This window comes from Melanerpes formicivorus, unplaced genomic scaffold, assembly GCF_026170545.1.
Source record: "Melanerpes formicivorus ecotype bairdi unplaced genomic scaffold, bMelFor1.0.p_v2 SCAF_11, whole genome shotgun sequence".
NCBI lineage: Eukaryota > Metazoa > Chordata > Aves > Piciformes > Picidae > Melanerpes > Melanerpes formicivorus.
In genome coordinates, this window is record NW_027142363.1 from 5894571 (window position 1) to 5907644 (window position 13074).

General features: G+C 41.6%; 1 protein-coding gene across 3 annotated transcripts in view; it reads left to right on the top strand.

Moving 5' to 3' along the window:
• USP25 (ubiquitin specific peptidase 25) overlaps positions 1–13074 on the top strand; it is a 96890-nt gene that overhangs the window by 63181 nt on the left and 20635 nt on the right. For all 3 annotated transcript variants that reach the window (XM_068144444.1, XM_068144443.1, XM_068144445.1), the window contains exons 9-17: positions 247–320; positions 1543–1691; positions 3319–3446; positions 4169–4264; positions 4558–4719; positions 6237–6445; positions 7120–7190; positions 10989–11217; positions 12050–12247. In XM_068144444.1, coding sequence (XP_068000545.1) covers positions 247–320; positions 1543–1691; positions 3319–3446; positions 4169–4264; positions 4558–4719; positions 6237–6445; positions 7120–7190; positions 10989–11217; positions 12050–12247 — 1316 coding nt within the window. The remainder of the gene's footprint in view (positions 1–246; positions 321–1542; positions 1692–3318; positions 3447–4168; positions 4265–4557; positions 4720–6236; positions 6446–7119; positions 7191–10988; positions 11218–12049; positions 12248–13074) is intronic.

Below are 13074 nucleotides of genomic sequence, written 5' to 3' on the forward strand. Positions count from 1 at the left end.
AAGAGACCAACCCCCACTAGTCCACAACCTCCCTTCAGATAGCTGTAGACAGCAATAAGGGCTGCCCTGAGCCTCCTCTTCTCCAGGCTAAGCAACCCCAGCTCCCTCAGCCTCTCCTCATAGGGCATGAACAGTAACTGAGTAAAATAGGCAGTGCTTCCATTATGAATTTAGAATATTCTGGATGTAGTTTTATAGTAGTTCATGACTTTGTGTTTGTTGCACTAACACACTTTGTTTTTGCAGGGATGGAGAGAAACCAAAGAACCCAATGGTAGAGTTGTTCTATGGACGATTTCTAGCAGTAGGTGTACTTGAAGGTATGCATCTGAATTAACTTGGACTTCTGTGCTCCTGTCTGGTCAGTACTTGTCTCTGTACACGGCTGAATGATGCAGTTGTAGCATATTAGTTGCTTCTTCAGAAATATACTTGGGGAATATGTATTTGTTCTGTGACAAAAGGCTTGTGCTGAGAATACGAGACTGAAAGCAGGGAGATGCAGTGGTTACAGTGAGATGCTGAGTAAAAGGCTTGCAAGGAATTATTGTCATGGCACTTCTGCCACTTTTGTAATGCAGACCAGTTACTATACTTCATTGAGCAGGTCTCTTACAGTCTCTCTACTTCATTTAATACAACCAAAAATTTCAGTTACTGCATTTTGTTTGGCACAATTTCTGGTATGGATAACTCACCCTGTTAAAAGTACAGTTAGCTGAAGACTAGTCAGTACAGACCTGCTCAAGAGCAGTGTTGGAGGGAGTACTGAGGAGGAAAAGTCTGACAACAAGCCTCCCTTTATCTTATTAGCATATAATGAGTAGATCTGCAGAACTGCATTGTTCTCTACTTCTAGATGACCAGCAGTTGAAAAGCATTTGTGATGTTGATGATTCTGTCCCCCCTTCCAGTAGTGAATGACTGCTGAGATGCATTTGAATGAAGCAGCTGTAATCTTCAAAGGTGCTTACAGGTTGTTCCTCAGCCTGGAAGGGTATATCTAAATAAGAAATAAGTTGAAATTGTAGGTTGAATTCACTTGTCACCCTTATTTCTCCTCATGTTAGAACTTCCATCATTATTCACTGTTACTGAATTATAATTCTGTTCTCAGGACAGAAATCAGTTTTGCAGAATGTACTTCACACAAAGGGCTTTTTCATGCCAGCACTCCTGCTTGCTTTGATGATTCAGTGTAGGGTTGTATTACCGAACTGCTATTTGCAGAAGGACTTAGATTTGTATGTGCAAAGCTTCCCATGCATTTGTGGTGCCAAGGTATTTTGAGGTTTGCATATTGCTAATAGATGCAGAAGCATAAAAAGGGGCTGAAGAGTGAAATACATTCATTTGCAATATTGTGTTCAAGTGAATTTTTCTACTAACCCATTTTCATACCTATAATTGGTCAGTAAGAAAATGTGGGAATAGGTCAGTAGATCAGGTCAGGTGATGTAGGATTGTTAGGGGTTTTTTTTCAAGTTGTTTGTTTGGTTTTTTCCCCCCTGAAACCTCAACTGTTTAATTTCTTCTGTGTAGGTAAAAAATTTGAAAACACAGAAATGTTTGGCCAGTATCCACTCCAAGTTAATGGCTTCAAAGATCTGCATGAGTGCCTAGAAGCTGCAATGATTGAAGGAGAAATTGAATCACTCCATTCAGAAAACTCTGCAAGGTCTGGTCAGGAGGTGAGTTGTTTGCTTCTGCTTTTTTCTCTTTGTGGCTCATGGTTGTTTATGTGACTTGCTGTTATTCAGGTTCTGAAGTCTGACATAACTGCATTGTTAACCAAGAGGTCTGCATGGCTTTTGGAGCATCTGGAGTATTTTTGATATGATACAAAGTTCATGTTTATTAAAAGTTGGCACAGTTAAGTGCCCACAGTGGTGATTTGACACAGGCTGGTTCCCACCTGCTGTCTGATATTTAGTCTCCAGAGAGGTCATGAGTGTAGTGTCCTGTGGTAGCTGACCACTGCTTGACTGACTTGCTGCTTGTGTCACGCTGTAAACAGCAACCATGAGCTTGTGTGTTTGACCATTGCTTTAGAGCATTGCTGTTATTCCTCTGTGCCTCTGTCATGTGACTCCTCAGCACCCTAGCCGCCTTCCCTCTCCCCTTTTTGCTAATGTTTCCCCAGTGTCCTCTTGGTTCCCTATGATGGGCAATTGTCCTTGCTGCTCATGGTGATAGACAGACAATACTTGCTCTTATGGACTGCTGCTCTCCCTGGAGAGCTGTTGTCAGAGCACACTGGAAGCATGGATGGAGGGATTCAGATGGAGCCACGTCAAGTGGAGTACACAATGTATGATGTTGGAATGAAGTGATGAATGAGATTTCTTGTGCAGAAGTCACAGGTTAGGGGAGAAGAGATAATTGGACTGATAGCAGTTGTAGAACCAAGGTGATGTATTCTGAAACATCCCCTCTTACTGCAAGCATGCTTGTACAGACCCATCATCTTTCTCTGGCAGAGCTCTCTCTAATAATCAGCTTGTGGGTTATTGATGTGCAAATAGGGGAATCCCCATTGCCTGTAAAGGTTGAGCTACTTTCTCTTCACAGAGCTCATGTTTCGTTGCAGTTGTTTTAAAGATGTGAAATCTTTAAACTTGTCTTGTAGCTGAGAAACTGTGTAAGGAATGAAGTGAGGACTAAGGCTGGATCTCGACTGAGTGTACAACAAAACCTCAGATGAAGTGATGATTGGGTTGGTCCACGGATGGATTATCAGTGACAGAGACATGAGCAGAACCCTCAGGACAGGTTTTTAGAAAGATTTCAAGAAGTATCACTTTTGCAGCTCTGAGAGAACTTGTCTCACCCAGACCACAGTAGTTGCTGGTACTGTTTCAGAGGAGGTTGTTACAAACTTTGAGTGATACCAGGTGAATGAAAGGGTCAGAAACTTGAGTCTAAGGGAACTAGTGGGAAGAGCACTTGATACAGTTGTCAACAACTCTTTCAGTACCATTGAAGAGTTCAGAGAGCAGGCCAGCTGGCAAGGCAGGTAGATTCAGGCATCAGCCACATTTAGTACAATTGTGAAAGGAGGAAACCCTCAAGTCTGCTCTGCTTTGATGCAGATAGCTGTAAATGAGTTGAAGAGCTGTGGTGGAGCATGAGTGACAAACTATCTGTGTTCACAGTGAAGAGGAAATGTGGGAACTTCAGAAAGATTATGCTGATCCACCCTCTCAGGCCAGTTTGTCCCATGCATATGTCAGTCTGCAGGTACTGTGCTGCTGTTACTGCAGTTCTGCTCTCTGGAAGGCATTCATTGTGGGCTTTTCTGGGTTTCTTTTTTTCCAGCACTGGTTCACTGAGCTTCCTCCTGTCTTAACTTTTGAACTATCAAGATTTGAGTTTAACCAGGCTTTGGGGAGACCAGAGAAGATACACAACAAATTAGAATTTCCTCCAATTTTGTATCTGGACAGGTACAGTATAATATTACCAACAAAGTCCTAGTGTGAATATTAACTAAGTCTTGTGAGTTTGGTAAAATTGCTGATTCATTTCATCTATTAAATCATAGAAACTTTTTTTTGTTCTAGATAGACATGTAAACATTTTCATGACTTTCACCTCTTTCAGAAAATAGAACTACTTTGTGCCAAAACCTGCTTGCACTTCAGTCTTTGATTTATTGCTAGGTATTTCTGTACACAGGCAAAATACTCTTAAGAAGTCATACTGTTTGTGGGCCCATTTGAGAAAGAGAGTGAGAAGGCAGATGCTTCATGGTGTTTCAGTTAGACTGCCTGGTTTGAAGACGATTGTCAGTGCCAGTGCATGCTGTTTGTGTAGAGGTGAAGTACCACAACAACTTTCAGTTAGATGCTGAATTTGATTTGTGAGCCTAAATAATGAAACAGGACTATTGCTATGTAGCTGCTTCTTAAGTGACTTAATGAGGAAGCTTTCTAATATGTGTTTATCATCTGTGGTACGAAGAGAGCTTTTGACATGGAGGGAGAAGCATCTTATAGAAGCTGTAAGAGGTTTTACTGTTTTCTGTTTTACTGTTTCAACATGCTGTGGGTTTTAGGGAGCATGAGTTTTTATTAGTATTATGTGGTATGGCTGATGGGTATGGACTTCAGTTTCAGTGTTGGGATACTGTGGGCTGACACCTCTTTCTAAACGTCCTGTTTCACAGGTATATGCACAAAAACAGAGAAATAACAAGAATTAAACGGGATGAAATCAAAAGACTCAAAGAGTACCTCACAGTTCTACAACAGAGATTAGAACGGTACTGTAGATGACTCTAAATGAAAATAATATTAAGGGCTACATAGAAGATCTCCTTCCAGCTATATGCTTTGTGTATAACTGTTTGCTCTAGGTTTTCCTTCTGTATCTCTCTTGAATCCTTTTCCTTAGAAGCTGTGTGTAAGTGTGGTGATTCTGATGCATGAAACATGCTAGGAAAGTCTTGCTGTATTTAGTTGCAACCAACCAGAAATTTTTGGTTGTGGATTGTTGGTGGTGGGTTTTTTTTGTGTATCTGTGAGTCATGGCATTAATGTGTTTTATGGTTAACAGATATTTAAGCTATGGTTCTGGTCCTAAACGATTCCCCTTGGTAGATGTCCTGCAGTATGCCTTGGAGTTTGCTTCCAGCAAGCCAGTGTGCACATCTCCGGTTGATGACTTAGGTGCTAGTGCCCCTGCCAGTGGCACACTGCCAGTCCAGACCTCGCCCAGGTAAGGGCTGTCTCCTGCTCTCCCAAGGTGAGAGGCCAATCACCCCCTCAATGCAAACATGGCTGCTGAGCAGGGAGGAAATTTAACTGCTTTGTTCACCAGACTAATGAAATCAGGCATCTCTTAGGGAGTATAGCATAAAGTTTCTGCTCTCTTCTTAGAAGCATTTTTCAGCACAACAGGCATAAGTAATGTCAATAATCTGGATTTGTCTCTTATGCTAATAAAAATGTCTTGGTGTGGAGAACTACTATTTTTCAAACAGAGCACAATCCCATCTACAATTCCAAATGAATACAATATCTGGGGAACTCACTGCTTCCCAAGTGTGTGGTTTAAGAATCTGATATGGGCAAGGTGTATGTGCTGCAGATCTTCAAGGTTTCTGGTGTATCACTTACCTGGTAATTTTTGCCTGAGAGTTAAGCTTCTTTTCTGCTTTGCAGCTCACATTGCTCACTGAGTTTGTCAGGAACTTGAAAAGTTGGAGTAAAATATCAGGGAAATAAAGGTCCAATAAAATTGTTTTTATTATTATTGAAGCTAGTAACTATTAGTAACAGTTATTAGAGTGTAACAGCATAGGACTTCTCTAGGTGGATGCTAACAACAGTACCTAACTTTGAAAAGTAGAGTTCTAGGTTCTGGTCCAGTCAAGATAATTAACTCTGCATTTCAGAGAAGAGAAGTAAATGAATCTTAAAAGCCTTAGAAATGTTTCAGATGTCTTACTGGTAAAATACCAGTAGAAATCATGATGATTGAAGAGACAGACTTTTGAAAGCTACCATTGCTGGTATGAAATACCATATCAAAAATAATACACTTGAGGCTCCCCATATAGACATTTGTTCTGCAAAAACCTTTAGGTTTTTGTCAATCTTCAGAAACACAACAGCCTGTTAAGTGGAATGACTTTGCCAGCCCTTAATGTTCACAGAACTTTCCAAACTAATGAAGAAGCCAGGTTCCTCAGGCTCTGTCATGATGTTACGCACAAAGTAAAAAGTCAGTGGCTTGCTAGAAAGATCTTTAGATTCTTGTTACACATAGGTGTACATATAGGTTACATATAGGTTACATATAGGTGATCTTGTTGCTGGGAAGAGAAAAGTCTGTAGCAGGTTTTCATTTTGAATATTCTGTTGCTCTTGTAGAAGTCTCCTAAGATGGCTGCTTGTTTGGAACAAGCTTAGATGGTTTGGTGCTAAATTTCTTGTGTGCTGTAAATACTTACATGACCTTACTTGAAAATGTTGAACAGCATTTCAGGTAAAGCAAGCTGGCCTGACTGAGCCAATCCAAACCCGTTATCTTCAGTAATGGCATCCAGAGTTGTTATTGTGCTAATGTGTAGCACAACACAGAGCTTTCAGAATTTCCATAGTAATTCCCTGTGGTACCTTCCCTGGACTGCACTGTTAGAAATGCTTACCTTTAAAATGTCTGTTTTCAGGTGAAAAGCTTACATTTATGGTGTCACTTTTTTCAATATTTTGTGTTTTCAATGAACACAGCACAATAGAGCAGCAGGGGCCTTCCTCTTCAGATGTTCCAAGCACATCTCCTGTACAGAGATCAGTAATACACAAACCATTCACACAATCACGAATCCCTCCTGACCTGCCCATGCATCCGGCACCAAGGCACATCACTGAGGAAGAGCTGTCTGTCTTAGAGGGCTGTCTACATCGCTGGAGGACTGAAGTAGAGAATGACACTAGAGGTAATGCCACAAGCTGGAGGGGAGTGTGTTTGCTGTTGCAAAGGATTTGTGGAAGTGGGGAAAATTGCCTTAATGTCCAGATGTCTGTTGGGTTGGTATTTCATACTTCGACATGAGAGGGCAAGTTAGAGACTGTGTTAGACTGGGGGTGTGTAAATTGAAGGTGCAAACTGAGTGAGTGAAGCATACATGGGTGTTTCAGTGCAGGTTTCTGTGTGTGGTGTTGGGTGAGTAGTATGAAACAGAGGTGAGATCCATGCTGAAGAGTGCCTTTGCAGATGTCTCAGCTGTCAGTGTGATAGTGACTGGGCCTATGCTTTGATCTAGTGCTCTGCATGCAGAGTGACTTCTCCTGTAAGAGAAAGTTCAGCATGTTTCTAAGCAAAGCCTTTCTGGAGTGGGTAGAGCTTGCAGTCTGTTCCTTTGCTCGGAGGGCAGCAAGGTGAGTAGTTCCAGTGGGGTTGGGCTTGCTTGAGCTCTAGGAAACAAGAGGCAGCATATTGTCAATCACTCTGCTTTGTCATTCAGGAAGGTTTAGTGTGTGGCATGGAAACAAGTAAACAGATGTACCAAATGTGAAATACACCCTTGTTTGGCTTTTAATGAGATAAAATAAAGATGTTGCCATGTGCAGCTTCATGGAAGAGAGCTTCTTTTTCTTCTTCTTCTTTCAGATTTACAAGAGAGTATATCTAGGATACATCGGACAATTGAATTGATGTACTCCGACAAAACAATGGTCCAAGTAAGTACAGTGTCTGCATGAGATAATTCAAATAGATCCTGTTTGTCACTTCACCAGAAGTTCTTAACTGCTTAAAGACAGAGCAAATCTACAACAATTATATGTAGTCATTTGAGACATTTCACTGGCAGTTCATCATGGGTTTTGCAAACCTTTTAGTCAGGCACAGACAGATGTACAAATTCCGGTATTTTACAGATGACGTTCTTAAGGTTAAGCAACTTTGTGATGAGAAGCCCAAATGTGTACTATCTCTGACCAAGCTTTTTGAATCAAACACAGAACTTCAGGTGTGACCACATTGCTGGGAAATGTTATGGCTTTAAGGTGCCAAAACATTAGACACAAGAATCTGACCCGTGCTGGAACGGGTCCAGAGAAGGGCCACAAGGATGGTCAGAGGGCTGGAGCACCTCTCCTGTGAGGACAGACTGAAGGAGTTGGGGCTGTTCAGTCTGGAGAAGAGAAGGCTCCAAGGTGACCTAATTGTGGCCTTCCAGTATCTGAAGGGGGCCTACAGGAAGGCTGGGGAAGGACTTCTCAGGATGTCAGGTAGTGATAGGACTAGGGGGAATGGAATGAAGCTGGAGGTGGGGAGATTCAGGCTGGATGTGAGGAGGAAGTTCTTCCCCATGAGAGTGGTGAAGCCCTGGAATGGGTTGTCCAGGGAGGTGGTTGAGGCCCCATCCCTGGAGGTATTTAAGCCCAGGCTGGATGAGGCTCTGTCCAGCCTGATCTAGTGTGGGGTGTCCCTGCCCATGGCAGGGGGGTTGGAACTAGATGATCCTTGTGGTCCCTTCCAACTCTGACTGATTCTATGATACTATGAATCTATTAAGTTTCTGCTTTGATGCTTCTTGCCTTTGTGTATTGCAGATTCTATATTGATACTTGGGAATTCAAGGCTCCTGATTTTTATTTGTGGCTAATAGTGCTACTGTTTTCTTCATGTACCTTTTCATTTTGTACTTGGCTTGTAATAGTTCCTGGCAGCTGACTTGATGTTATGGGTTTCAGGCAGGCTTGCCTGGATGGCTTTCTTTAAGCTTGCTACTGGCAGGCATGCTTTTTTTTTTGTCTTGGTATTTATGTTACAGGAGGAAGTTTACGTGTTGTCTCATGGTAAGTTGTCTCATGGTAAAATGAGAGAAGCAATTTCGTCACCTTGCATCCAAATAGCCTAGCTGTGTCGGCTTGAGTGTTGCTGGAGAAAATACCTCTGGCTAGTGAGGTCAGCAGTTATTACAATGAAGAAAGGGGATTGTTTAGTAAAACACTTTGTCCTTGTGCAGACTTGCAAAATCTAGACCAGATTTTTGTTGGTGCTGGTTTTGAAACAGAATTCCAGAAACAGAGGACTTTGAAGATGGATTCCAAGTGTAGATTCATAGAGAGGCTTCCTGTGCCATGCCTGAAAGCAGAGATGTGCCTTAATTATTGTTTGGTACTGAAGTGGGTACTGAACCCATCACAGGCAAGAAGTGAAGGCTTCTGTAGCTCAGCTGTTTGTGTTCCTCTGTGTGTTCAGCACAGTAGGAAGGAGGCAGGTGCATACAGCTGTCTGCTTTCCCCTGCCTACCTCTGAGTCTGGGCAATTGGATAGCTCCCCTTCTCCAGTAGTTTCACAGGATAGATGTTTTCCTCTGAATGATACAGTTGTAGGACTGAAAGCTTTTCTCTTGTGAGCTGGTAGGGTCTGAGTACATAGAACTAATCTTTTGAAGGAAAATATACTGTCCTTGCAGGATGCTTCCTAATGTTTGTACAAACTATTTAAGAAGCACCTCATTTACTCCTTGTGTCATCTTTGATTCTAAGGAAACTACAGTTGTCCATAAAAGCTTGGTCAAATTGCCATATGAAACACCTTCCTGAGTTTCTTATATTGTCTCATCCTCCTGAGTGACTAGATTTCATCACTTGCTTATTTCCATCATATTCCATCAACTTGCTCTGGGGAAATGAGGCACTTCTGTTTTTCCTGTGGGAATTCATCATCTTTGATATATTAGCTCTGATACATCTGTTCTGCAGCTACATGTGATGAGGCTGCTGAAAGCCCATTTCTGTTTGATGACTATTAAGCTAGGAAGTTTGATGCTGGCTATTTACTTGTGTTGCCCTGTGCTGTTAATGAGTGTTGATATAATGCCTTGTCACAAGATATGCTTGTTGGCCCTAAGCTTGCCTGGTCCCCAGTCACAGACCTCTGTAGGGAAATCTTCCTGGACACTCACCATGGGTGACTGACAGCTGGAGGAGAGAGTAGGGGCCCTCAAGCTGACCCAGCTAGCAAGGTTTTAAATAAAATCATTTCAGTTCACCTGGGATTTTTCATGGCCAGTTTTAGGGTGAGGAAATTTTTTGTTGAAGTCTGCAGAGACCTGACTTGATAGTATCAGTCAGGGTTGGAAGGGACCACAAGGATCATCTAGTTCCACCCCCCCTGCCATGGGCAGGGACACCCCACACTAGATCAGGCTGGCCAGAGCCTCGTCCAGCCTGGTCATTACCTGGACTTCCCTGTTCTTTAATTAGGATCTGCATATATTTATGTGCATATGGATGGGCTTGCAATTATTTTAAGAAGACTCTCACACTGGTTTGATAACAGATGTTTAAAACTCCAAAGCATTCAGATTTAAGGATTTGCTAGAATTTCTTCTTTGTGTACTTCTTGCATTTGAGAGATTTACAGAGTGGTTTGCTCTCTGGGATGACAGACTTTTGGATTCCAGCTGCTGTACAGTTACCTCAACAGTCCAAGGGGGTTGCAATATAGCCTGGAAGAAAATGATCAGGTTAAAAATAACTCTAAGGAGTTTCTCAGGTTACAGTTCCATATGTATTTATGGCTACTGATTATTGTGATACTCAAGTGATACTTGCAATAAATACACCATGTATTAAATAGGCTGTTTTTCTGCAGGCCAGACTGACACCAGTAAAAGATTCTTACATGTTTTTCATCCTTTTTTGTCATTCACACATACTGTGCATGTTGGGGAAAATCAACTTTCTCTTTTTTGTTGGATGTGTTGTTTTGGCACCTTACGATGAGCTGATCACTAGGATGCTTTAAAAAGACTTGTAAGGAAGGAAGCACTCATTCATTCTGCTTATGCATCTCTCTTCTTCAGACTTCTAACTACTTAGAAACTAAATTTAATGGGATACTTTTTCTACTGATGCTAGAAACAGTAGAACTCTCTGCCTCAAGAGGAGGAGAGGATGTCTTCATGTGGTCCATGCTTCTCTTAGTGCTTTTACTGATACTGATATGTAAAACATTGGAAAATAGCTGAAATTCTGTTCTAATGTAAGAATTTTGTCTTTGAATAATGGAAATATTCAACTCTCAGATACTCCTTTAAATAAACTCTCTGACTGATAAACCTTACAGAGTTTATTACATTGAATTTGCATATGCCTTTCCAGACTTTAGGGACAAGTTTACCAGGTTTATGGGACCAAATCATTGGCACACAAGACACTGACATATCTAAGGGGGTTTTGTAGACACAAAGAATGTAGGAATAAGGAGGAATTAAGTGACAGTAAAGACAACAGGGCAGACTTTTGTGCTATGGACTTGCTAATGTTTTTAAGGTCTCCTGTATCTACTAGTGGTAAGTAAAATAGTTCAAAGTTCTTTTGTTTAATGGGCTGTTGGTTTTACCTTCTTGTTTCCTCTCTGTGTTGTGTTCTGATCCTGTTTAACAATTGTTTGCTGGCAGGATCTACGAACTAAATGATGCCAAGTGTGACATTTGGGTGTTTTTGTTTGTTTGTTTTAAGGTTCCTTATCGATTGCACGCTGTTCTAGTTCATGAAGGTCAAGCTAATGCAGGACACTACTGGGCATATATTTATGACCACCACCAGGGCCGGTGGATGAAATACAATGATATTTCTGTGACAAAATCAACCTGGGAAGAATTGGAACGGGACTCTTTTGGTGGCTACAGGAATGCCAGTGCATATTGTTTAATGTATATCAATGATAAGGAGCAATACTTGATACAAGGTAACATTATGAATACACTTCCTGCATGATGCAGAATAGCTGAATGTATTGATAAACCAAACTTCTTTCACGTGGATTTCCAGATTTTTAAATGGTTTTAGTAACCACTGAAAGTCCTGTTTATACTTGAAACTGTTAGACTGGGGTTGTTGTGGGTGGAACAATTGCTCTCAACTTGTGGAATAGAATAGAATAGAATAGAATAGACCAGACCAGACCAGACCAGGTTGGAAAACACCTTTGAGATCATTGAGTCCAACCTATCATCCAACACCATCTAATCAACTAAACCATGGCACCAAGCGCCCCATCAAGTCTCCTCCTAAACACCTCCAATGACGGTGACTCCACCACCTCCCCGGGCAGCCCATTCCAATGAGCAATCATTCTCTCTGTATAGAACTTCTTCCTAGCATCCAACCTAAACCTCCCCTGGCGCAGCCTGAGACTGTGTTCTCTTGTTCTGGTGCTGGCTGCCTGGGAGAAGAGACCAACTCCCCCCCTGTCTGCCACCTCCCTCCAGGTAGTTGTAGACAGCAATAAGGTCTCCTCTGAGCCTCCTCCTCTCCAGGCTAAGCAACCCCAGCTCCCTCAGCCCCTCCTCATAGGGCTTGTGCTCCAAACCCCTCCCCAGCTTTGTTGCCCTTCTCTGGACATGTTCCAGCAGCAACATCTTTCCTAACCTGAGGGGCCCAGAACTGGACACGGTACTCAATGTGTGAAAGCAGTTTGGGGGTATTGGTGCTGTGTTGGATGTTTCTAGCAATTTGTTGATTATACTTTATTTTTTCCCATACCTTCTTTTTGAAATTTATGTTTCATGATGCTACAGAGGAGTTTAATAAAGAAACAGGACAGATCCTTGTTGGAATGGACACACTGCCTTCTGATCTAAGGGACTATGTCAAGGAAGACAATAAACGTTTTGAGAAAGAACTTGAGGAGTGGGATGCAGAACTTGCTCAGAAAGCACAGCAGGAGAAGCTGCTATCTCAGATACCCAGGGCACCAGCACCCTCACCTGCTCCAGGTTAGCTGCTGCTTCAAATTTGTAAAAGCAATAGAACCAGATATCATTAGGTCTGTATATATTTTGTAGTTGAAGAAGGGAAGAAAAGGTTACTTTGTGTAATCTTGAACTGTTTACTGTTACTGTTTACAGGTAAACTGTTTTTGCCATTTTGGAAGCTTCCTATTTTAGTGGGTTTGTTTAATTAAAAACAACAAAACACACATACAAATCCCAAAGAAACAAAAACCCCACAAAAAAACCCTTACTGGTTCTTCTGCCTTTTCTCTCCCAGTGGTGCTTAGCTTTTAGTAATATTTTTTTCCTCTTTTCTTCTTTCTATATCCACTTTGGCCTTTTAAAATAGGTAGTTATAAACAAATCTCACCAGTCTCACAGAGTTCTTATAGTCAATAAGTGATGTGTAATCTTCTATTCAGAGGGATTGAGTGGAAGACCTACCTCCTCATTTTAAATTAGGAAAGAATTTAGATCTAAAGAGAAGTACAATTTACTTGGTGTGATGTATTGAAGAGAGTTAGCAGTAGCAGGTGAAAAGTGAGGGTGTTAAAACTGTGAAAGAGACTCTGAGCAGCAACAGTGAGGCCAATACTGTTAGGAACCTAGCTAATAAAGAGCACTGGCAATCTGGCTGTAAAATACATGCCTGCTTTGACACAGAAAAAGCCGTGAAGTTTTAGGTTATATCAACCCTTGGCTCCATTGGAGAAGGCTGTATGTGTGTTTTGTAGAAGATAATGTGATGGATTTGTGTACTGGGGCTGCTGTCCACATTTCATTGCAGTGCTTTGAGTTAATAAGACTGAATGTGTATTTCTCATACCTGC